Raw genomic sequence first — 26,128 nt, 5'->3', positions numbered from 1 at the left:
ATAGGATGTGCTCCAAAAATTCATGCTTGCTCCTTGGAAGAAGAGCTATGACAAATCTAGACAGTGTATTAAAAAGCAGAGACATTACTTTGCCAACAAAGGTCCATATAGTCAAAGTTATGGTTTTTCCAGCAGTCATGTATGGATGTGAGAGTTGAACCATAAAGAAGGCTGAGCATGGAAGAATTGATGCCTTTGAATTATGGTACTGGAGAAGATTCTTGAGAGTCCCTTAGGCAGCAAGGAGATCAAACCAGTTAATCCTAAAGGAAATCAATCCTGAATACTCATTGGAAGGACTGGTGCTGAAGCTGAAGCTCCAATATTATGGCCACCTGATGCGAAGAGCTGACTTACTGGAAAAGACCCTGATGCTGGAAAAGATTCAGGGCAGAAGGAGAAGGGGGTGAAAGAGGATGATATGGTTAGATGGTATCATCAACTCAATGGACATGAGTTTAAGCAAACTCTGGGAGATAGGTGAAGGACAGGGAAGCCTGGCATCTTGCAGTCCATGGGTCGCAAAGATCGGATGCAGCTTAGCAACTGAACAACAATTTAGAATCAACTGAAGAGCTTAATGAAAACACACATTTGGGCCACACTGTAGACTACAGACTCAGAACAGCGTCCAGTGGCTTGGCATTCACTACTCTGCGGGACAACCGGTTCCACTATCAGGTATCTTTTTCCCTACAGAAAATTTCAAACTTAGATAAAACAAATAATTATTTCCATTTGTTTACGAGTTTCAAAATAAGAAGTCAATTCTCTAGCATCATTCTGCAGTGACACTAGGTTTTGTATGATTTCCCCCCACATAACTGTGAACTCTTGGATCAAAATAAATTGTCACATCTCTCTTTCAATTTTGTGCTGTACTTTTATTGTCCTTTAATCTTGCTTACAGTACCTTATATAAATATACAAATTGCTTTTGGATTTTGAGTCACTATATACAGATGTATTTCTATATCAGATTAGTTTTCTTTTAGCACTTATATGATTACATAATAGATATCAATAAAATCTCACTAGATATAAAACAGATTGCATGTGTTGAACTGTAAGTTTATAGAGTACTAACACTGGTATATCTAAATCTATTAGAATAAAAGTAAAGAAAGGAAAGGAAGGAAACAAAAATCTTTAACAATACCTCCTAAAAATGAACTATAATCAGAAAGGGAATTAATACAATGTAGAAGTTTCTCAATTGTTATAGATGAGATATCTCATAGATTTTAGGCTTAATTTAACTTTCAGTCTTTCTGTCATCACAGCTCTGCCTTTACATACTCTCCCAGCCACGCGTATCCTTCAGTATCTGTGAGGCTATCTACATGCTTTCTTATTCTACTTATAAACAGCTTCATGTCAATCTTCTGTAGCTTTACCCTAATATCTACTTCAACCTGCTCTGTCCCTCCCAATTTTCCCACTGTTCTATGAAACAATTGAAAAATTTTAAACATTTTTAGTTCACCCAGAGACAACCATAACAAGATTCTGGCACTATGAGAGAAGAAGCTAAAGAAAAGAATATCTGAAAGTGAAATTTCCTCAGTGAGATAACGCATGTGAACATGAACATTCACACAGTCAACGTAATCACCATAATTGAGAACAAAGTCTCTGCATACTACAGTATTCCTTTCTGCCAGGAATGAACTTATCTTGGTTTCCACAAGTAGGAGATGAGAGTAATTGTCAATCTCTACTTTCCACATGGCATATTTTGTAAAAACATGATAATGCCCCATGCAAAAGCATCTGAGTATCTAGGAATCAAAATGCCACAAAAAACACAATATTGCCCAGAAAAGGAGACCAATTCTCACCAAGCTTGTAAGCGATTAAGTGCAAAATACTTCTAATGGATAGTTTCATTAATAGCTGAAGTTTTGAAAAATACCACTGCATTAAAAACTAGTCATTCCATTTCCATATTCAAGATAAAAGAGTTCTATAAATGTATCAATCCATTAACTTATAAACATTACATATGGCTCTTTAAATGGAAAGCTCTGAATCATTACTAAGGAGTGCTCTGGGAGGCTCATTGTAATTTACATATATTGTGAACTATAGTAAAATTGAAGCTGACTAGGTCCCAGTCAAATGTTTCAATCAAGTCCCATCTAGACAGTTGGAAAATGTGACTGCTTCTCACCACTGAGATAGCACTGGGGTCTAACCACTGTCTGGAGAAATGCTCTTGAGGTTCACTGAACAACCCAAAACCCAACTTTCCTTAATAATGGAAAAACAAACATGTCAGCTGACTACTGTTCTACTAATGGATACTCGCTATCCAGCTCAACTTTCAAAAGAACAAAAACATCTTACCACAAGAATGAAGATTATTAAAAATATTATCAAAATAATTACCATTTCATTCATAGAGCCAAAAGGCCTCAGTGACTCTCATTTTTAGAAAGTATCAAGATATAAAAGTAGATCAATAGAAAATGTACAACTGCAGAGGTGGATCAGTTCAGTTCAGTTCAGTCGCTCAGTCATGTCCGACTCTTTGCGACCCCATGAACTGCAGCACACCAGGCCTCCCGGTCCATCATCAACTCTCGGAGTTTACTCAAACTCTTGTCTGTTGAGTTGATGATGCCATCCAACCATCTCATCCTCTTTTGTCCCCTTCTCCTCCTGCCTTCAATCTTTCCCAGCATCAGGGTTTTTTCAAATGAGTAAGTTCTTTGCATCAGGTGGCCAAAGTATTGGAGTTTCAGTTTCAACATCAGTCCTTCCAATGAATATTCAGGACTGATTTCCTTTAGGATGGACTGGTTGGATCTCCTTGCAGTCCAAGGGACTCTCAAGAATCTTCTCCAACAACACAGTTCAAAAGCATCAATTCTTCGGTGCTCAACTTTCTTTATAGTCCAACTCTCACATCCATACATGACCACTGGAAAAACCATAGCCTTGACTAGATGGACCTTTGTTGGCAAAGTAATGTCTCTGCTTTTTAATATGCTGTCTAGGTTGGTCATAACTTTTCTTCCAAGGAGCAAGTGTCTTTTAATTTCATGGCTGCAGTCACCATCTGCATTGATTTTGGAGCCCCCCAAAATAAAGTCTGCCACTGTTTCCATTGTTTCCCCATCTATTTGCCATGAAGTGATGGGACCGGATGCCATGATCTTAGTTTTCTGAATGTTGAGTAGTGGTGGATGGCTGAGGTATTTTCTAATATCTTTTTGGGCAAGGCTGCCCTTAAGTATGAAACAAAGGCATCACCCTAGGTACTAATGTATGATGTCACCAAGGGGCATCACGTAAATATTTATAAGTCAGAAAGGCAGTAAAGAGTTTAGAAACAAAAATCTGCTGTATTAGGCATGTGAGGAAGCTAACCATGGAAGCAAAAACTTATCCGCAAAGATTTACATAATCCTAGCCCTAAAACTGGAGAAGGAAATGGCAACCCACTCCAGTATTCTTGCCTAGAGAATCCCAGGGACAGAGGAGCCTGGTGGGCTGCCGTCTTTGGGGTCTCACAGAGTCGGACACGACTGAAGCGACTTAGCAGCAGCAGCAGGCCTAAAACATGTTGCTCAGAGAGTGAAGAATCTGGTGACCGTAACATTTTCCACTAGTACAGTGATGAGGATGATACCTCACTTCTGCTGCTGTTGTGCAGACTGAGTCATAAATCACTCATTCCTTTCCCAGACATCATTTTGTCTCTGTATCTCATCAGCTTCCAATAACAAGTGGTTGTTAATCTGGGTTCTGGCTTACACTGAGGCAGGAGGTAGATGGGTCCTCCTAGGGTAGAGTGATTGGAGATTCCTTCCCTGAGGATCAAAACTCCAAGATGAGACGAGCAGGACAATTAAGAGAGGAGGCTGGGCCCTGTCCAGACCATGTGTTTCTTGCTCCTGAAGTCTGGAGATCTCCCCAACCACACAACCACAGAAAGCCTCCTTGAAGGTCAGTGGAGAGTGGTGCTAACTAATGCTAGGCGCTCCAGACACCTCTTCAGTAAGATCCATCTTGGCTAAGAGACGCGTGTGCACCTGTGGGAGGATCCTGAGACATCCCACACATGGCCTGTGAGCCCGGCAGACCAAAACGACTGGCAGAAGAAACACCCCATAAAAGTAACTCAAGCTGCCACAAAGGTCACGTCTCAGCATCTCCTCCTCTCTCCCCCTGGGTTTGCCTGTGTATCTATCCACATGTGCTATACTTTTTTTCTCTCTTAATAAATATTTGACTTCCTTCACTACCTTCCTGTCTTTGTGGAAATTCCTTTCTGCAAAGCTGAAGGGCCAGGGCCCTTGTCACTGGCCACTGGTCTAGTGGCTAGGATCTGACGCTTTCCCCGCCACAACCCAGGCCAGTCTCTGGCTGGGAACCCAAGGCCTGCTCCAAGCCCTTGCAGGCCGAGGCCACCCAAGATCATATCAATTTGCTTTACTGACCTGATGCTCTTCTACATCACAGCAGACCTAAGACTTTGATGTCAGGTTGAACCTTACAAAATGGTCAATATTTAATCATCTCTGACTTTCAAGAATGGCAACTCACGAGATACAAGATAACAATTTATATTTCCTAGTCACTACTATCACTGTCCCTTATATGCCTTTAAAGAGAAGAGTCACACAGGCTTCCATCTTTGTGCACCTGGGTGACTACTGACACAAGATTTAAGCGAGGCCCTAGATGTGATGAACAGCAACTTTTCAATCTTTTATATTCACTGAAAAAAAATTATATAATTATATATACATGTGTCATATAAATGTCCACAAAGGCAAACTCTGCTTTGCGGTTACCAAAACTAACTTGACTGACAGCCTCCAGTTTCAGCATAATGCTTTCTGGGGAATGAAAAGAGCATGAACAACATACCGCGTGTCATCATATAATACTGCTGTCCTTTAGCAGTGGCCCATCAATATTTTAGGACTTGCGCTACTGCCCAGATTCTCTTCACTTCCCAGAAGCAGAGCGCCCTGTTCCACTCCAGCCAACAGCCTGATGAAGCTCCGGAGGCCACAGAGCCGACAGAGGAGACCTTCGGAGCAGACGGCTCTGCGATGTGATGGGCAGTCAAAGAAGAATTTTAAATGAGCTCGGGCTTAGCATTACACATTACCTTCTCTCAGCTCAAAATTCTTTTCAAGTGCTTAGAAGTCTGAAGAGTCCTCTACTTTCCAGGAACATTCCTCCTTGAAACCATCTGACACGAAAACACCAGTAAATTCTCTGCTTGCCATTTTTATTCTTTCTTAAATCCCAAGAACGCTGTCCCAGTGAAATGACAACTGCAGCTAAAATGGATGGTGCTGTGACAATTTTACAACACATAATGGAACTGGACTGCCTTTTCTATTTTGGAGAAAATACATTGTAATGTCCACTGGGACCGAGGATAAGAGGTGATAGGAACCGTTTCTTCACTCTGATAAAGTAGCCAGTAGCAGGCCCAGAAATCCATAGCAATTAAAAGGCAAATAAAAGTTAAATACAGAATTTGTACATCTGTTGTACATTATCATCAAAGATCTGATCTTGCTAACAAATCATTAATTATTCCTTATCACTAACATCCCTGGGAGTAGTGGGTAAGTGAAGGGACATTACTAGGCCATTGAAATGCAAATTGGGGGGTCATAGTTGCATCATTTATTTATCCAGAAATGCAAACTGGGGTTAGCTGCGCTGATCATACAAAGGTGGAGCTCAGTTTTGCGAGGCCTGGTCTAGTGGAGTTTTAAGCTTACCCTTGTCAGTGGCTACGTGACTATGTTGCCTAGAGATCTTCACAGCTATGACAGGGGGCTTCTCAGAAAGAAGAAACACAGCGGGGAACAATCTCTGCGTCGGTCTCTGAAAACTTACTTCTGCTTGTGCTTAGCGGCTCAGTGGTGTCTACTCTGAGATACCCTGGGGACTGTACGTGGAATTTCCAGGCAAGAATACTAGAGTGGGTTGCCATTTCCTACTTCAGAGGATCTCCCTGTGGAAGCCCCCCAAAATACTACTACTGTAAGTCAACTAAAAATAGTCACGGAAAACGTGAAAGTCACTCAGTCGTGTCCAACTCTTTGCGACCCCATGGACTATATATAGTCCGTGGAATTCTCCAGGCCAGAACACTGGAGTGGGTAGCCTTTCCGTTCTCCAGGGGATCTTCCCAACCCAGGGATCGAACCCAGGTCTCCTGCATTGCAGGTGGATTCCTTACCAGCTGAGCCACCAGGGAAGCCCATGGAAAACATACTTAGCTCATTATAAAGCACAAAGCAAAGAATGAAACTGTAGTTATTTGAAAGTTCTGACTTATATTGCATCATAGTATTGTAACAATAAATTAATCCTTCTGGGCCAGTTATCAATTCGTGTGTTGTTTATATATATATAAACACTCACCACACACTAAGTTGCTTCAGTTGTGTCCAACTCTCTGTGACCCCATGGACTGTAGCCCGCCAGGCTCCTCAGTCCATAGGATTCTCCACGCAAGCATACTAGAGTGAGTTGCCATGCCCTCCTCCAGGGAATCTTCCTGACCCAGGGATTGAACCCACATCTCCTGCACTGGGAGATGGGTTCTTTATCACTAGTGCCGTCCAGGAAGAGTGTGTGTGTGTGTGTGTGTGTGTGTGTGTGTGTGTCTGTGTGTGTCTGTGTGTGTGTGTCTGTATCTGTGTGTGTGTGTCTGTGTGTCTCTGTGTGTGTATCTGTGTGTGTCTCTGTGTGTGTATCTGTGTGTGTGTGTGTCTGTGTGTATCTGTGTGTGTGTGTCTGTGTGTATCTGTGTCTGTGTGTGTGTGTGTCTGTCTGTGTGTATCTGTGTGTGTCTGTGTGTATCTGTATGTGTCTCTGTGTGTGTGTGTGTGTGTGTGTCTGTGTGTATCTGTGTGTGTCTGTGTGTATCTGTGTGTGTCTTTGTGTGTGTGTCTGTGTGTATCTGTGTGTGTGTGTGTCTGTGTGTATCTGTATGTGTCTCTCTGTGTGTGTGTCTGTGTGTATCTGTGTGTGTCTGTGTGTGTGTGTCTGTGTGTATCTGTGTATCTGTGTGTGTGTGTCTGTGTGTCTCTGTGTGTGTCTGTGTCTGTGTGTATCTGTGTGTGTGCCTGTGTGTATCTGTGTGTGTGTGTGTATCTGTGTGTGTGTCTGTGTGTATCTGTGTGTGTCTGTGTGTATCTGTATGTGTCTCTGTGTGTGTGTGTCTATGTGTATCTGTGTGTGTGTCTCTGTGTGTCTGTGTGTACTGTGTGTGTGTCTGTGTGTATCTGTATGTGTCTGTGTGTGTGTCTGTGTCTGTGTGTGTGTATCTGTGTGTGTCTGTGTGTATCTGTGTATCTGTGTATGTGTGTCTGTGTGTATCTGTATGTGTCTCTGTGTGTGTGTGTCTGTGTGTGTGTCTGTATCTGTGTCTCTGTGTGTGTGTGTCTGTGTGTATCTGTGTGTGTCTGTGTGTATCTGTGTATCTGTGTGTGTGTGTGTCTGTGTGTCTGTGTGTGTGTCTGTGTGTATCTGTATGTCTCTGTGTGTGTGTGTGTCTGTGTGTGTGTGTGTCTGTGTGTGTCTGTGTGTATCTGTGTATCTGTGTGTGTGTGTCTGTGTGTCTCTGTGTGTGTCTGTGTGTATCTGTGTCTCTGTGTGTGTGTGTCTGTGTGTGTCTGTGTGTCTCTGTGTGTGTCTGTGTGTGTATCTGTGTGTATCCTGTATGTGTCTCTGTGTGTGTGTGTCTGTGTGTGTGTGTATCTGTGTGTGTCTGTGTCTGTGTGTATCTGTGTGTCTGTGTGTATCCTGTATGTGTCTCTGTGTGTATCTGTGTGTGTCTGTGTGTGTGTGTGTCTGTGTGTATCTGTGTGTGTGTCTGTGTGTCTCTGTGTGTGTCTGTGTGTATCTGTATGTGTCTCTGTGTGTGTGTGTCTGTGTGTGTCTGTGTGTATCTGTGTGTCTGTGTGTATCCTGTATGTGTCTCTGTGTGTGTGTGTCTGTGTGTATCTGTGTGTGTCTGTGTGTGTCTGTGTGTATCTGTGTGTATCCTGTATGTGTCTCTGTGTGTCTCTGTGTGTGTCTGTGTGTATCTGTGTGTGTGTGTGTGTGTGTCTCTGTGTGTGTGTCTGTCTGTGTGTGTGTGTGTGTAGCCCCAAATATCCCAGCTCCAAATTCACGGTTGTCATCCCCTACACAAGCCCCACTTTGTAACCCCGGCCTCAGGCTCTGTAGACGTCCCCTTTGCCAGGGGGCAGGACGCTAAGCTCTGTCAGCAGACGTCTTCCGAGCCGGGGGAGAGGACGGCCCGCCCTCCCGAGCGGCCCCGCGCAGCCCCCAGGGGACGGCGGGCGGCTCCCGAGGACCGCTGGCCGGCCTGCGGCCTCCAGCGGCGGCCGCTTCAGAGGACACACGGCCCTCCAGGGACCTCAGGGCCGGGCCGCGGGCCGCTTGCGCCCACGCCCTCTGGGAAGGCTCTTCGCCACCCACAGGCGGGGTGTTTCCGACGGGCTCCTGGTCTTTAATTCCTGTATTACCCGTTTCACCCCACCCTAGAAGAGCACATTTTGTACGTGCTCCTGGACCCGAAGAGTTTCTTCTGCCTCTCTTACTACGCCGTTCTTACAGCCTTCCAGAAGATTCTACGTCCTCCTTCCTTCACATAATTGGAAGTGGCACATTTCAGACACTATGGGAGCTCTCCAATGTCCAGCCCAGTTTAATCTACGGATGACAAGATGAGACTTTTTATCACAGTAAATATATGCTAAAATGACTAAATCAAAATGCCATTCACAAAACTAAACAACGTTTACTTTATATATATATATATATGTTCAGTGAGTTCAATTCTGAGATCATTTATTAATCCTGATGTTAACCCTATTTCCTTAAAGGAGAAAATCTAGAGATTTGGGGGCATAAGTCAGATAAACATCACTTAGGCACATACACAATTCAAAACCTAGAGCATATATTGAATTCTCATAATTATTTTTCAAAATATGCACTTATCAACATGTCAACACCTTTCCAATGTAAAAGAAACACTCATTTATTTTTAAATGTTATATGATGATCAGAAAGTGTTAACAGAGAGCATAGCATGTATTTATAACCCATTGGATGTGGTTCAAGTGTCTAACTTGCACAATTCAGCATGACATTTTTAACAGTAAAACAGAAAAAGGAAGTTAATAAATGAGAGGCATGCTGTACTGGGACCTAATTTCCATGGGCAGCTTCCCTTAATGTAGGTTCAAGGAACACAACAATAAATTGTTTAGCCATGAGCAGAGGAAAAACTGTAGATGTAAAAATAAAAGATGCCTTAATTATTTATAAGTTTCAGAAATGTCAGGCAATGCCTTAGAAACACATTATTGCATCTCTAATACCAGAGCTTAAAAAAGATTTTTTCCTTTTTTCCTATGACTAGCAATAAATAAAATTCAGAGTATGTAAATATTTACTTTGCTATTTTCTTTCAACTTAATTTCATGTAATACCCCAGGGAAGGATACATCTAGTTAAATGCTGACTTGAAAGTAAGAAGCATTGGTATTTAATGGACATGGAATAAAACTGAATTGAAAAAATTTGCTTTGTCTTCCAAAACCTACCTACTAATACAATGATATATGCTAAGAATCACTAATTATTATGCTTTTATTTTTAAATCTATGAATACAACAGTGCTAGACTTTCTATCCACAGATGATATAATACACTTGGAAACCCGGGAGGGCAGGATATTAGGGATGGAAACCATAAAAACATAAAACTGCAATTTTAAATTCTGAACATTCTCAGCTACTTTAAAATATAGTATTGCTTACATTACTATAAAAATACAAGTCTATCTTTATACTACCACCTATGGGGAACTGCCTTTTTAAAAACTTTTTATTTTGAAATAATTAAGGCTTACAGAAAAGTTGCGTAAGTAGAAAGGGAATTCACAGATACTCTTCACCCAGCTTTCTCTGATGTTAAGAACTTATATAACCACCTTATGATTACCAAAGCTAGGAAGTTAATACTGGTGAACTATCACTGCCTAAACGACAGACTTTATTTGAATTTTCCACTGTTCTTTCCTTCTCCCAATATCCGCTCCAGAGTGTCGCTCTGTATTTAGTTGTGTCTGTGTGTGTGTGTGTGTGCTCAGTCGTGTCCAGCTCTCTGACCCCGTGGACTGCAGCCCGCCAGGCTCCTCTGTCCGTGGGATGCTCCAGGCTAGAACACTGGAATCGGTTCCCCTCCGTCAGGGGATGTCTCCAGCACCGGGAGGAACCTGCACCTCTGCATCTCCTGCACCGGCAGGTGGATTCTTTGCCACCATGCCCTCTGGGAAGCCCCCGTGCCTCTCCAGTCTCCTCCAGTCTGTGGTGGGCAATCTGATATACTTAACCTTGCTTCTCACGACACATCTGATGAATACTCATCGGTCAGTTCATAGAATGTCTCTCAGTCTGATGTTTTCCAACAATAGACTATGGTTACACATCTTTGGCTGAAATACCGCCAGTGTGATGGTGTGTCCTCCTCTGTGTATCGTATCAGGGAGAGAGTGCTGTCGCTATGTCTCATTACTGACAAGGCTCACCTTGATCTCTTGGTCATCGTAACCAATTACAGTGGAGAAAGCCAATTTCCCATTGTAATTGATAAATTTCTCGGGAGAAGATCCTTTAAGGCCATGTTAATATACTGATCTTAGCATCCACCAGTGCATTTTGTCAGCGGCAGTTAGCACTGTTGACTGTGCCTGATGGAGACTTCATATTTCCCTCATTTCTTCTTTACGTCACATTCACAGATCAGAAGGTTCACTAATTGTTAAGATGTCAATTTCCCCCAAATTCAACTACAGATTCAGAGGAATTCCAATCAAAACTCTAACAGGCTTTTTTTAAAAAATGGCAAGGAGATTCTAAAATTTTATCAAACCACAAAAGAATCCGAATAACCAAAATAATTTTATAACAGAAAAACTAAGTTGGAAGACTCCTACCTAATCTCAAAACTTGCTTGAAAGCTGAAGTCATCAAGACAGTATAGTATCAGTCAACAGACATAAATGAATAGATTAATGAAAGAGAGGAGAGGGTCTAGAAACAGACCCAACTGATTTCATTTTCAAAAAAGGAAAATGTCAAGAGGGAGGGGACATATGCATCCTCATGGCTGATTTATGTTGCTGTATGGCAGAAACCAATACAACATTGTAAAGCAACTATCCTCCAATTAAAAATAAATTTTAAAAAAGGTAACTGACTGGGGGCATAAAAGAAAAAAATGTTTTCAACAAATGTTGCTAGAATTAAATTTCTGTATATGCATTTTTAAAAATTAACCCTCCCTCATATCATACTGAAAAATTAATTCAAACTAGAGCACAAAGCTACATGCAAAAGCTAAAACTCTCAGAATAAAACATGGGGTGGGGGGGGCGGGAAATCTTTGAGACTTTGGTGTAGGTAAATATTTCTTACAATATAAAAAGCATGAAGTATAAGACAAAATAATTCATAACTTGTACGTCACTGAATACAGAAAATTCTGTTCTTTGAAACAAACTGTTAAGGTAATCAAAAGGCAATCATAGAATGGAAAAAAAAATATTTACTTCACACAGCTAAGTTTTTCTAGACAATGCAAAGATAAAGTACACTCACAGGATAGTATACCGAGTTGCTTTCCAAAGTGCTTAAACCAATTTACACTCCATGGCGTAGGGTACAGAGTCCTAGTTGCTGCTGCTGCTGCTAAGTTGCTTCTAATAATCACCAAAATTTGATAATGTCACACTTCAATCTTTCACTTTGGTAGATGAGAAATGATAGTTCATTTGGTTTTTAATTTGCATTTCCCTTAGAATAAAGTTTATCATCTTTTCAGAGCTTTCCTAGCCATTCTCAGTTCCTTTTGTGAAGGACTTTCTCAGTTTTTACCCACTGTCTTTTTCTTACTCAGTTATGCGTGTATGTGTGCGTGTGTGTGTTTAACAGTCTCTGTCAGTTACCTGTGTCATAAACACCTCTTTCCTCTTTCTGCTTCACTTTTTAAAAGGCATTGTTAATTACACAGGGTTCTAATTTTAACAGAGTTGAATTTATCCATCATCATTATTTGGTTGGGCTTTCTGTCACCTGTTTGCAAAACTGGTTCCCCATTCCAAGGTCATGTTTTCCTGTATCATCTTTTTAAAGTATTATGGTTTTGAGCTTTCATATTTAAGTCTTTAAATCCATATAAAATTGATTTTTTTTTTTTTTTTTGGCTATCATGGGCATGAGGATTCCAGTTTCATTATTCTTCCTTATGAATAGCCAATGGCAAGTATACCATGTATCAAAAATTCTACCCTTTATTTTACTGATCTTCAATGCTAGATATATAAAGAATCACATTCCTCTGTATGTATAGAATCACTTCTGTGCTGTTCTGCTCCACAGGTCTATTGGTTTAATCTGCAAGATAACACTACATGAATTGCTATAAATTTATAATAACATTTGATATAAGTAAGGGAAAAACCTCCACCTTGTTCTTCTACTTCAGAAACGTCACAGCTTTTCGAAGGTCACTGTCGTCTCATATACATTTTAGAACCAGCTTGTCAAGCTGAATAACAATAAACAGTAACAAAGACCCTATTGGTATTTTATTTGAAATGGTACTGAATTTATGAAAACTGACATTCTTATGATACTGGGTATACTTATCCATAACAGTGTATATCTTCCTATTTATGTAGGTCTTTAAAAACTTTTTCAATAAAATTAAAATTATTTTTCTAAAAATATTGCATATTCTTCATTAAGTTAATGCCTAGAAATATTTTCTATTTTTACAGTACTGTATAGGTAGCTTTTTTAAAAATAATTATGTATTTCAAGGGGTTATAATTAGAATTAAATAATATTTGTAAAGTGCCTTAACAGTGACTGGTATATTGTTAGTGCTAATATGTGTTTACTGAATAAAACAAAACAAATCACATATTCCATTTATCTCTAGTGTGTTAATTTTAGAATCATTTTGACTATTAAAATTAGCAGTGTTGAGATTTTAGTGTTTGTGTGAGATTTAAATATTAATTTGGAAACAACTGAGATATTTACCATATGGAATTATCTTATCCATCCAAGAACTACATGCCTCTTTATTTACTCAAATATTACTTTATTTCTCTCAGTGACATGTTGCAGTTTTTCCATATTTCTTAAGTTTATTCTTATCTATGAGCTATGGAGCTTCTTTTGGTTGCCATAATTATTGAGATCTTAAAAACATTTGTAAAATATGAGCATCTATTTATTGTTTTATTTTAATTACACAAATATTCACTTACTGTAAAGAAAAAATAAGGTTTTAAACAAACAAGTGTTTCTAGTAAATCTTCCTAACCCCAAATCCTGTAATTATTGGATAAGCTGCATATTTTGGCATCTTCATTCCTTCTATGATAAAACACCTGCCTATAAATTTAATCTTTTTTTAAACTGGGCTGTCTTTTTCTTCCTGGTTTTTAGGGTCTAGTTTGAAAGATCTTTCAAAAAATGATGATTCTCTACATTTTCTATTTAGTTTAGTATCATAAAGAAACCCTACTGATTTTTGAGTATTTGTGTGGCTGGTTAGTCATCTGGATATCCTTGAGTGATAAGATCTACCTTGTGTCTTAAAAACATCACTACCATGATGGCTATGTTTAAAATTGCACTATAAAGGGATAAGAGTAGAAGCTGGAAGACTTGGCAGTAATAATAGTGAGAAATGAAGGTTTCTAACCAGGGTGCTATCAGTAAAGGTGGCAAACAGTAGCTGAGTTTTGGATACATTTTGAAGGTAGAGCCAGTAAGATTTCCTGATGAGTAAGACGTTGTCTGCGAGAGGAAGGACTTAGGGGTGGGCTTCCCTGGTGGCTCAGACGGTAAAGCGTCTGCCTGCAACGTGGGACACCTGGGTTTGATCCCTGGGTTGGGAAGATCCCCTGGAGGAGGAAATGACAACCCACTCCAGTACTCTTGCCTGGAAAATTCCATGGACAGTGGAGCCTGGTAGGCTACCGTCCATGCGGTCACAAAGAGCCGGACATGACTGAGCAACTTCACTATCGTATCTATCACTAAGCAAGTGGAAAGAAAATAATTATCAGCTGAGCTGGGGGAAGGCTGCAAGTGGAGCAGGTTTGAGTGGGCACATCAAGAATTTTGATTTTCAGCGTGTTTTTGAAGGATGGATAATTTCTAGTTTTCAGTTATTTGGTGTTTTGCTTTGCTTTTAAGAAGCTACCTCTGTTTCGGCAGTTTCTGCCACACCAGCGCCGCTGTGCTTGGAGTGCTGAGCGCGCAGGCGGTTACTGCGCCATCTGGATGGAGCCCCGGGACCCTAAGAACATGATCTGTAAAGCAGAGGCGTAAGGAGGGAGCTCTCTACTTACTGACTTCACACAAGCACTCAGGCTCTCTGAGGGGCTTCCGCGCTGGAAGCTCCCAGAACTGGCTCCCACCACCAAGTTCACCAGCACTTGCTGTGTGACCGTGGAAGCCAGGGTATAAATCATTCAAACAGCCTGGGGCTCCCAACGTTCCACATCCTCAGGAACTGTGTTTTTGAAGGACACGGTACGCAATCTACGAACAAGTTTACAAAATGTTTCTGTTCACTGCTTACAAAAAGTTTTCTAAGGGTACGTCAAAAGTTCCACAGCTTTTGAAAAGGTTAGACTAGATGCACTCCTTTGCCCGCTTCGGCTATGAAATTGCTTGAACTTACAGAATTAAATATGTTCATTACAGCGACCCTGGAGTACATATATTAGGACATACAAATGTGAAGGAATGCATCTTCAGAGCTGTCAGAAAACTTCAGACCAAGGTTATTTAATATCAGATATAAGAAAGTCCTATTCAAAATAAAGTGGGGGGGGGGGCACTAGCATTACAAAGCTCAAACCAAGGTAACTAGTATGTACATTGGATGGTTGGCAGAGATTTATACCAATACTGTATTACATTCTAGACCCCCCAAAATTGGTATAATAATGTCTTTGTAATACATTCTTAAAGGATACAGACCTCAGAGTACCATAGATGCTATATTTAGCTACTGAAGTATTTTTAACAAAGTCACTTTAAAGCCCTCTTGTATATTAAATGGCAAGAAAGGACTACTAACAAAGGATTCAAATAACATACAGGAAGGCTTACAGATCTTTTTTTTTTTTTTTCTGTAAATAGCCAGATAATAAAAAATTTGGGCTTTGTAGGCCATACAATCTCTACAGCAACTACTGCTATAGCGTGAAACAGCCAAATAATACGTAAACAAGTAGATGTGGCTCTGTTCCAATAACATTCCATTTGAGACAAAATGGGCAGGGGGCCAGGGTTGATTCCCAGCTTTGGTTTGCTGATCTGTGGCCTAGAGCACAATCACATCAACACAACACAGGTCCACAAAGTGGGACATGGGTGGGGGATGAGTTTTGTGGAAATAACTGCAGCCTGGTAAGCTGATAAGAGGCACCCATAGGAGGGAGGGCAGAAAAACACTTTAAAGATGCTCAGCTTCAAACACGGCATGGCACTGGAATGCTAGAACCTTTAAAAGCAGATTAACAATTGATAAAGAACAATGAAAGTAAGGTAGGCAAGTTCAACTGGTAGAGTAACAAACAGAAACCGTATAGTTAGGATAATAATAAATCACATAAATAATTTCATAGAACTGTGTAAATTTAGATGAAAGTGGCCTGAGAAATAATCTTGTCTAACTTACTTGTTTTATGGAAGAGGAACCGAAAATGCATAGTGCAGTAAATTAACAAAAAGAATTGCAAACTAAAGGTATTTTTGGAGAACAAGGATGGGATTACATCACCAAACAAGGGTTTTAATGCAAGTGTCAGATCACAGTTAAAACGATAAAGCTGTTACACAACATAAATTATTTATAAGTAAAAACAGAAGAGTAGTGAAATTTTCCATTTGATCTGAGCTTAGTATGTTGATGTGGTTAAAATGTAAAACAAGGTATTAAGTAGGTAGAAATTCATCCAAATAAATAATATACAAATATACAATACAAATGAATAATTATAAAAATATTTAAGTGTTTTATTTCAACACATATATAATAATATGGCCAAAGAAAAGTGCATTTTTATAAAAATCCTCTGGAAACCAACATAGTTTACCACAAACAGTACGAATCAGTATGTATTGTAGCAAATAATATCATGGGCTTTGGGGGGAAAATTGCATTTGGATTAAAATCCTTTATAAGACAGATAACCTTAAGGAAGAAATCTAATTTTTAAGAGTATCTGCTCACTCATATATAAAATGTTGACAGTAATACCTACCTTATAAGATTTTAGGAAGACTTATTTTAAGTATCCTATATACAAATATATGTCATTTACATATAAATGTCCTCATACATAGCAGATGTATTTCTTTATTCTTCTAGACACATTTCTGGTAAAAACAACAATGACTAACGCTCAGCTAACACTCACTTATACGTCAGGCACTCTTCGAAGCACTTTACGTGCACTATTTATTTACCCTCACAGCTCTCCTCCGTGAGGCACATGGTATTATTGTTCCCATTTTGCAGTTAAAGAAACGGAGGCGAAAGCATTTAAGGCCACAAAGCCACTGAGCCGTGATCAGAATTTAAACCCACGCAATCCAGAATACTGGAGTTGCAATAAAAAGGCTGAACTACCTAAAGAATTAGGTCTCAGAGTAAACAAAATGTTATTTATTCATTCTGATTAGTTCCCATTGCCTCTTCCATTTTACCATATAAAGAAAATTACAATTTGTGCATTAAGGTAATTTAGTGACCAAAACCACCATAGAACACTCAGTGTAACTGTAAAGGACTCTGTCTTCTATTGGGTTTCTCTACTCTGGCTACAGATGAAAATTACATAAGAAGCTTAAAAAAAAAACAACACAGATGTCCAAATCTCACCCCTGACTTTTTGAATAGGAACTCCAGGGTAAGGCTCAGACACATGTATTTTCAAAACACTCCAGATATGATTTTAGTGCACAGCTAGAGTGAGAATTAGAGTTCTGAACACCAAAGATACGCTGGCAATGCAAGCCAAGTAGCCTCTGGAACCAGGATAATTTTTCAAGGGAAAATTACCAACGAGAAGGAGCAGTAAAGAACAAGAACTGCTGACTGAGGACAGTGAGAAGAGAGAATGAGGTGGACAGTGGGGGAAGCAGCCAGGCAGGGAGGCAGGTTCTCTTTCAGATGCCAGGAAGGCTGAGTCACACACGAGGAAAAGTAAACAGAAATGCAATCTCTGCAACCACAACTGCATCTCAGCAGCATGATCTGAGGACTTATACGTGACCAGGGAAAAGGCCCACTTTTTTTGGTCATTGCTTATCCTTGCAAATGACACGATGCTTTCCTCATCATCATTGCTGCTTTTTTTCACAACTTGCCACTATTGTTAGTTTTGTTAGTAACTGCAATTCAGTGACTTTGTCCCAATTTTGCTGATAAAACATCTGAGATTTGGCTTAACTTTCTCACCATAAGATGTCGGAAATAAAATTCACTATAACAACTCCAATGAAGATTAATGTAGTCACTAAATAAAACATGCATGGTTAGAAGGCACACAAAGTATTCAGGGAATCATTTTGACAACAGTAGACCACAACCAACTAAAATCAAGCATAGTACCAGAAGATTATTAATATAAAATAGGCTTCACAGAATTAAGATATTGCTGAGACAGCATCAAATTGAGGCTTCCAATTTGTGGTATTACAGCTGAACTAATCAAGAGGGACACAAGTCTATTCTGCTTTTAAAAATCATAGTAACACAGGAGCCATTTATTCCAACAAACTTGTGGGGTTCTTAACTGTTTATTTTAATGACTTTCTCTTGAGAATCGAATGCAATCTGAATCTTTTTTCCAGAACAGAAATGCAAGTGCACATAAACAGCATTTTCCAGGTAACATCATGATGCCATTCACCTTGGCCAGCAGAAGAACCCTGGATTTGCAGATTTCCTAAAGAGGCACTATGGGGAAATGTTCATTTTCTTCCTCTAAGTTTTTCACCCCTTAGATGTGAACTGTTCATAAGTATGGAGACGAGGATTGTGAACATGCTTATTTCTCTACAGCACCAGCACATCCCTAAACGAACGACACAACAGTGCACCTGTTTCCAGGCTCACTGGGGCTCACTGACGTGCCCGCCCCTTTTCTGTACGGCCCCATTTCTGAATCGTGCTTGTTTATGAGACGGGACAACTGTGTGAAATGGTGAACACACAGATCCAGATTTGGAGGACAGGTGTCCAAGTCCAGGCTTGATGCTTTTTTAGCAGTAGGAGGTTAAAACATTTGACCTGTGCCTCCACTGTTTGTAAGAAGAAAGTGAAATTCAACTTCAGCAATCCTGAGTGAGTACTGAGCAGAGCTTCAGGGTTCTCATCTGATAAATGGTAACAGCATGTAATTGACATGTTTAGAAGATTAAATAAGATAATACACATGAAGAACATAGCAAAATACCCTGGCACAGAGTGAATGCTCAGGAATCGACTCTTATTAGTGTACCTCATATTGGATAAAATATCTGTCTTACAGGGTAACAAGAGACGCATGTGGACTTAGAATAAACACTGTGTTAGGTAAACGGTGGTGCCTGTGGAAGGAGGGGGCGCTGGGACACAGGAGTGAGTGACGTGCTGAGGGAAAGCCAGGAGAGGCGGCCCCTCCTCCCCTCGGCGATAGATGCACTCCCCAGGCTCTTGGGGGTGCTCCTGGCTGCAAAGTATCGGCTGATTCCCTCTGTGGGATTTGCCCCAGGATGAAGAGAGCCGCCCACCCAAAGTCACACCCCTTCTTCAGGGCACCCCTGATTCAATGACTGACCTGGAGGTGTAAAGGCTGAGCCCTCTGGCCCACTTTAGGACAAGTCTGAAGTCTATCCCAGCTCCAGAGTTCCGAAGAGCAACTGAAGCTTTCTAGGCAACTGAAATGCAATTCGCCTGCTCCCTCTGCCCAGTTTGTGTCTCTCCTTAAAGGTACTGATCCCCAGGAGAGCTCCACACACAGGTGTGTCTCAGAGCTGGCTACCTCAGGAAATGGCTTATGATACCTGCCCTAAGTCAGCAAGCTAATGAGACACCAAAGGGCTCCGCTACAGACGTGCCAGCATCGTTCCACAGCGAACGGTCCAGAACGGCGGGTGGGGACGGAGTGGACGGGAGGCTCGGGAGGGAAGGGCGTGCGTGCGCCTGTGGCTGATTCTTGTTCACAGAAAACTTCAAAATTCCGTAAAGCAAATATCCTTCAGTTAAAAAAATTAAGTGGCAAAGAAAAAAGTTTCGAACAAAATATCTGACATTATAAACAGAGCTGTTTTAAAGAACTCTTTTATAAAAACATTTGTGCTTTGATTTATAAATGGAGAAATAACATATCATTTTAACCAAATTAGATGACTTTAACTGTAACTTATTTGTATTTATTCTAATTTGTGTAAGGAATATGACTATCAATAAATCTCCCTTACCTTCTTTACTCAGGAAAAAAAAAAAAAATGCGCAGAAGAGACCAAGTGAAAGGATGAACCAAAAGACCTATACGGTAACATAAATGATTCCCTAAAATATTCTAATCACGTCTCATATGTGGAGCAGAATAAAAATGAAGGAAGATCCCTATTGAAGTTGAGCTGATGAGACACAAGAAAGCAATCATTCCTACTTAGAGCAGAAAACAGGAAGGTGAAGGAAGAGGGGAATTTCCTGGGATGCTTTCCATTTCACTTCAGAAGTAGAGACCAACTGGATCAAAAGGGGCTTCAAAGATAGACAGCTTCTGCCCTTTATTTTATACAAGCAGAAACTGCAACCTAGAGGGTCACTTTGCTCCCCAAGGGTACAAAGTCACAGAGGAGCCTGGTCTAGAACTCAATCTCCAGTCTTTCAGCTTTGTCTTAAATATGTGATTCTGATACTTTATGTAAAGTGTAACACCCACAAAAAATTCAGACATATTCCAGCATAAGTATAAAATGTGTAATAGGAACTTCCCTGGTGGTCCAACAGCTAAGACTCCACATACCCAACGCAAGGGGCCCAAGTTCGATCCCTGGTCAGGGAACTGGCGCCCACAGGCCACGACTGGCGATCCCGCGTGCCAGAATGGAGATTAAAGACCTCATGTGCTACAACTAAGGCCCGGTGCAGCCAAGTAAAAAACAAATAATAAACAAACAGATATTTTGAAAAATTAACCAATCTAAGGCAGAATTGGAAATTTTTTTAAATATAAAAACAAAAAAATAAAATGTACTCTACAACTATGTATAACTTTTGAATTAGGCATCAGTGTCTCTCCCTGCCCTCCCCACCAATGTGGATGGGGTCTGACTACATTACAGGTTTTCACAGAATGGCTTTACAAGGAAGGTTAGAACTCCAGCAATTAAAGTTCATCAAATATTGTATCTTAATGCCCTTATCTCAGAATGAGGGCAATAATTACTATCTCATTCAATAGGATGCCATAAAGACTAAATATTTAATAGTAGCAATACATTTTAAATGCCACATAAACAAATACCATAGCAATACACATAGCAACTTCTAGCAGGTTAACATTACGCAGAACTGATTGAAAAGAGCCCAAGTAAGACATAGGAACATTTAGACACCTGACTGTTTCCAATCAAGAGAGCAAGATTTAAACTGATAAACCTAAAGTTTAATCAAGACATTCCAATTCTTAAAAATTCCTGTGTTAGGCAAATCTACCACCAAGAAATCTAAGACTTTGGGGAAAAAATAGGGGAATGGGATAGAAGTTAAAAGAAACTCACGATTATCGTTAAAGTACTTTTAAATTATTAAAATAGACTATGACAACCATAATATGTAAGGAAATACCACAGACATTTTATAGATTTTGAACTTGTTCCAGTAAGTACTATATCCATTTTTATATATGATTTCTGCTTTCTAGAAACCTCTGAGAATCTCTCTGTCCTTTGCTACAATGAAGTAATTATAAATATTATTTGCTAAGAATCACTACCTTCTGTCCTTTCCACATTTGCACTCTTTATCCGAAGTGCTCAAAGAACAAGTTTGGTTTTTAAAGACTTCACTGTTTTAAATGTTTGGGTAAATTTTATTTCCCTTGCTTGTAAAGTGGAGGTGGCCCCAGGCAAAAGCCCCTCTGAAGCAGAGCTCAGCCCAGTCTCCCTCATGTCAGAATTAGGCTTTGGGACCCCTTGGCAGGGAGTTCAAGTTCAGCTCCCTGAATTTTAACAAACCAAACAGCAGTACTAAGACCCTTCCATTCCTTTATCAATTCCCAGGGCTCCTCTGAAAAATCTCCATTTCTACTGTGCTTTTTAAAAATTATCTACTTCACCTAACCTATTCTGTCTTTATCTAGTTACATTAGTAACAATTTACAGATGAAACTATAAGCCAAGAGAAAAGACACACAGAAGCAAATTCATGAATATCAGAATTCTGAATAAAGATAAATTGTGATTAGCAAGCAGATAGCTAAGATACTGTGGTGTAAACCAATCTGCCTCTGTGTGCTCAGTCGCTAAGTAGAGTCCTACTTTTCTGCGACCCCATGGACTGTAGCCCACCATGCCCCTCTGTCCGTGGGATTTCCAGGCAAGAATACGGGAGAGGGTTATCATTTCCTTCTCCAGGGGATCTTTTCCAACCCAGGGATCGAACGCACGTCTCCTGCGTTGGCAGGTGGATTCTTTAACACTGAGCCACCTGGGAAGCCAAACTAATCTGCCTAACAACCAACTATTGGCTTGGGTGAAATCAGTCAGTGACTCATTGATTCATAATGCTCCTACATTTATACACAGATACTAAGATATCTGGCATCACCAACTCAAGGGACATGAGTCTGAGCAAGCTCTGGGAAATAGTGAAGGATAGGGAAGCCTGGCGTGCTGCAGTCCATGGGGTCACAAAGAATGAGACAGGACTAAGCAACTGAACAAGAACAACAGCTAAGATATAAAGCTGTATGAAAATTCCAGAGAAATAACATTATGTTCACTTTCCTTGCAGAAAAATCTACAAATGAATACTGTGGAGGTATTATATAAAACATGTTTGACTAAATCAGCAGTCTTCAAAACAGGTAACCCCTTCAAAAGGGAGCATCTTAAGTCTTTTCAAGGAAAATATAGTTTTGTAAGCACACATAGTCTTAGGACATAGTTAGTTTAAAGGAATTGATTTTTGGATGCTAAATATGCAAATTAACACCTTCCCTAAAACATTGAGGGTAGAAATTTTCTCTCTTCGAGGAAAATAATCAAGGATGTAAAATTTTTGACATTGAAAATTTGCCATGAAATTTTTTTTAATGGATGATGATGGCAGATATGAAATAGTTATGCCATATATTCTATTGAATTAATTTAAAAGAACGATAGTTTCATTTTTAAATGCCAATATTCACAATATCCACAAAATTTTATCTTTTGAAAATGTTTAAACTTATTATTAAAAAGTTTTAGCTGTCGATACAAAACTGTGCAAGAGATTAGACATTTCTTGATATCCATTAGAGAGATGGTGAGCAAAAAAGTTTGAAAGCCACCAGACTAAATCATGTCAAGATTTCATTAACCTCTAATATTCGAATATCAAGATTCTAAACAAGGTGCTATATATATAAGTCCTACTCTGTCTAGAGTGACACAGGGAGGTTGAGTCTATTAAAGAACCCTAGGGGTGCAGGTGAGATTTGAGCAGGGTTTTATGAAAGGAAAACAGGAAACTTGAAAAACCCAGGAAAAGATGAAGAGGCCCCTGCAGGAGAGGGAAGCACACATGGCCGGGCAGAAAACGGGAAGACCGGGAGCTCTCAGGTCACGAGAAACTTGGGTTCAAATTCAGGTTTTACTACACTTTGGCTGAGCCAGTTTGAAGAAATCTTCATTTCTATTTTGAAGATCAAATAAAGAGATAGAAAAGAAAGTGCTTTTTAAATTACAAACTAACAGCACTTGTTAGTCATTAAGGCCTTTCCAACCAGAAACCGTGAGCAGCAGCAGTTTACACCCTGGCCGCAAGCAGGGGCTCTGGAACCAGCAGATCGTGCTGGGACAAAAGCTGCCAATTCTCGGAGGGACTATCTCAGCCCGGATGGGAAGGAGCGGGCAGGCAACCCAGTCTACAACAGGGCTTTAATAGTAAAGCTACCAACAGGACTCCTTGGTTTCTCTGAAAGAGTATGTGACAATGATCCAACGAACTTCTTGGCTAACAAAGTAGCATATATTTTTTCCCCTTGCTTAAATGTCAAAACTCCAAAAGAACACATTGCAATTTATGCTACAGAGAATATCTTGATGTATTTGGTAAGTTATATTTGGTGGTTAAGGTGGTACATTTATTAGAAATGATTCTGCATTGCAGTAGGAATATTCTGACCTTCAACTAAGGGCGTTCTGACACTAGGGTATCAAAGGCCTCATTATAAAATACCCTGACTGATTACTAACATACCAAACACAGAACCAAAAGCAGCAATATGAGACAAACCCTTTAAGTGCTGACATTTTTAGTCTTTTGAAAACTGTTACTGGAATATTTTTTAAATTACAGAAGTAACTCATAGTTCCTCATTCATGATCTTTAAAACATATATTTTATATATATATAAATAAATACATATTTATATATAAAATACATACAAATATATTTATATATATAAATGCAGACGTATATATTCATATATATATGTATGTATATAAAAGATAAAGCTGGTCTTCCACACCTACCCCTGACTTTTCAAACCTTGTTCATGACAAGACGCACAGTTTTTCAGAAATTATTTTAGAAGTTAGAAGTTTTGGTTAAAGCCTTGACCAAAATGTGTAAACACAAAGCTCAGAAATGTGTTATTTTAAGAAAAGCATTTACAAGCCCATGTTTTAACTTTTAAAAAGTCCCAGAACTGTAACTACAGGGTAATGTGCCTAATAGATCATACTGCTCTCCAATTTAATTTAAGCATTATACTTGTGCTAAAGCTCAGGCCACGTTCGCTACGCTAAGACACTCTCAGCCCACAGCACGCACTGAGAAGCATAGACCAGCGTTGGGGTTTCTTAACTTACAAGTATGTCTGGCCAGTGAGTAGTTGGATCCACCACTAGTCAAACCAAATCCTTCAGGAATCTGACTAGAGCTCCGAGGTCTGGTCAACAGTTTAGGAGGTTCAATTTCAGCACCAAATTCAGCTCCTATTACTCCTAGTAAAACAATAGCAGTGGCTTGCTTCCGTCTTTCCTCATAAGATGTGGAAATTTTTTTCATTTGTGGGACACTTGATAAGCAACCTGGAAACCAAAACACATGAACAGAAATTAAAAGACTGTCAGTACACACGATAAAAACATTCAAGACCGGCCATCCCCGAATGAACCGTCTTTCCAATGAGCAGCACTGAAACAACTGGCCATCCATGTGCAGAATGGACCTGGGTTTCCACCCCTCATGACATAAAAAGACGAGCTCAAAATCGATCACAGCCCCCAATACACAACTAAAACTGAATGACTTGCAGAAAAAATATAGATGAATATTTTCATGATTTGGGGTTAGGCAATGATTTCTTGGATATTATAGCAAAACATGAGGAATTTGGTAAATGTTTTCGAATTGAACTTCAATATTAAACACTTCTGAGCTTCCAATAACATAATCAGGAAAGTAAAAAAAAAAAGCACAGACTGAGAGAAAATACTGTCAAATTATAAATCTAAAACGAGACTGTACCCGGAATACATAAGGACCTCTTCTGACAACTCTATATTAAGAAAACCCAACTTTTAAAATGAGCAACTAATTTAAATAGACACTTCTCCAAAGATATATGAATGGCCAATATGCACATTAAAGCTACTCCCCATCATTGGTCATCAGGCAAATGCAAATGAAAACCTCAGGGAGACACCGTTTTACATCCATTAGAATGGCTACAATTAAAACGATAGACCATAACATGTATTGTTGAGCCTGTACAAATATTGAAACTCTCATGCATTCTTGGTGGGAATGTAAAATGATACAACTACTTTAGAAGATAGTTGGGTAGTTAGAGTTATAACATATGGCCCAGCAATCCCACTCCTAGGTATCTACCCAAGGGGAGTGAAAACAAATGTACATATATAAAGACTTGTACGTGAAAGTGCAGGCTTCCCTGGTGGCCCAGTGGTAAAGAATCTGCCTGCCAATTCAGGAGATGCAGGAGACGTGGGTTCCATCCCTAGGTTGGGAAGACCCCCTGAAGAAGGAAATGGCAACCCACTCCAGTATTCTTGCCTGGAAAATTCCATGAACAGAGAAGCCTGGTGGGGTGCAGTCTATGCGGCTGCAAAGAGTCGGACACAACTGAGCAACTGAGCGTGCACAATGATTGTCTACAACAGCATTACCCATAAGAGCCAAAAAGTAGAAACAACACAAGTCCATCAATCGTTAAATAGCTAAACAAAATGTGCTACATTCATCCAATAAAATATTATTCAGCAACAGAAACGAATGAAACATTAATACATGGTGCAATATGGATGTAAATACATGTACACAACCAATTTTATAAAATCCTAATATTTTCCATAGGAGTTTCAGATTTTTAAAAATAACTAATGTGAAAAAAAAAAATAACTAATGTGGATACAGCTAAAGTCTACTATGGGTTGTGTCTTGACTTTACTACACCTCTCTCTTACCCCAGAGGTCACCATGATTCTGACCTTATCAAATTTTTTTTTTATCTATTATATAACCATATCAATGTTACCTGAATTGTATACTTTCTTGCCTTGAACCATGCCGGCATTCCATCCATAAACTCTGGGTATATGCATGAATGAAAACCAGTAGGTAGGTAGGTAGGTAGGTAAACAGGCCAACAGACAAACTCTGAACTAAATTTGCTCATAGAGTTTTTTGAGTGTATGTCCATGGGTAAGATTGAACTATTTTCTTTCCATGTACTATTCCTGTTGGCCCTTGGTAGCAATATAATACAAGCCTCCAAAACTGGCTTAACTTTCACTCCCCA

At 39.7% G+C, this 26,128-nt stretch overlaps 1 protein-coding gene across 2 annotated transcripts in view; it reads right to left on the bottom strand.

Moving 5' to 3' along the window:
* WDR7 (WD repeat domain 7) overlaps window positions 1-26,128 on the bottom strand; it is a 340,950-nt gene that overhangs the window by 120,396 nt on the left and 194,426 nt on the right. For both annotated transcript variants that reach the window (XM_043889509.1, XM_043889510.1), the window contains one exon: window positions 24,174-24,395. In XM_043889509.1, the coding sequence (XP_043745444.1) occupies window positions 24,174-24,395 (222 nt within the window). The remainder of the gene's footprint in view (window positions 1-24,173; window positions 24,396-26,128) is intronic.

The sequence above is a fragment of the Cervus elaphus genome, chromosome 27, assembly GCF_910594005.1.
Source record: "Cervus elaphus chromosome 27, mCerEla1.1, whole genome shotgun sequence".
NCBI lineage: Eukaryota > Metazoa > Chordata > Mammalia > Artiodactyla > Cervidae > Cervus > Cervus elaphus.
The sequence above is the reverse complement of the archived record's forward strand: the minus strand, read 5'-3'. Positions and strand labels throughout refer to the sequence as shown.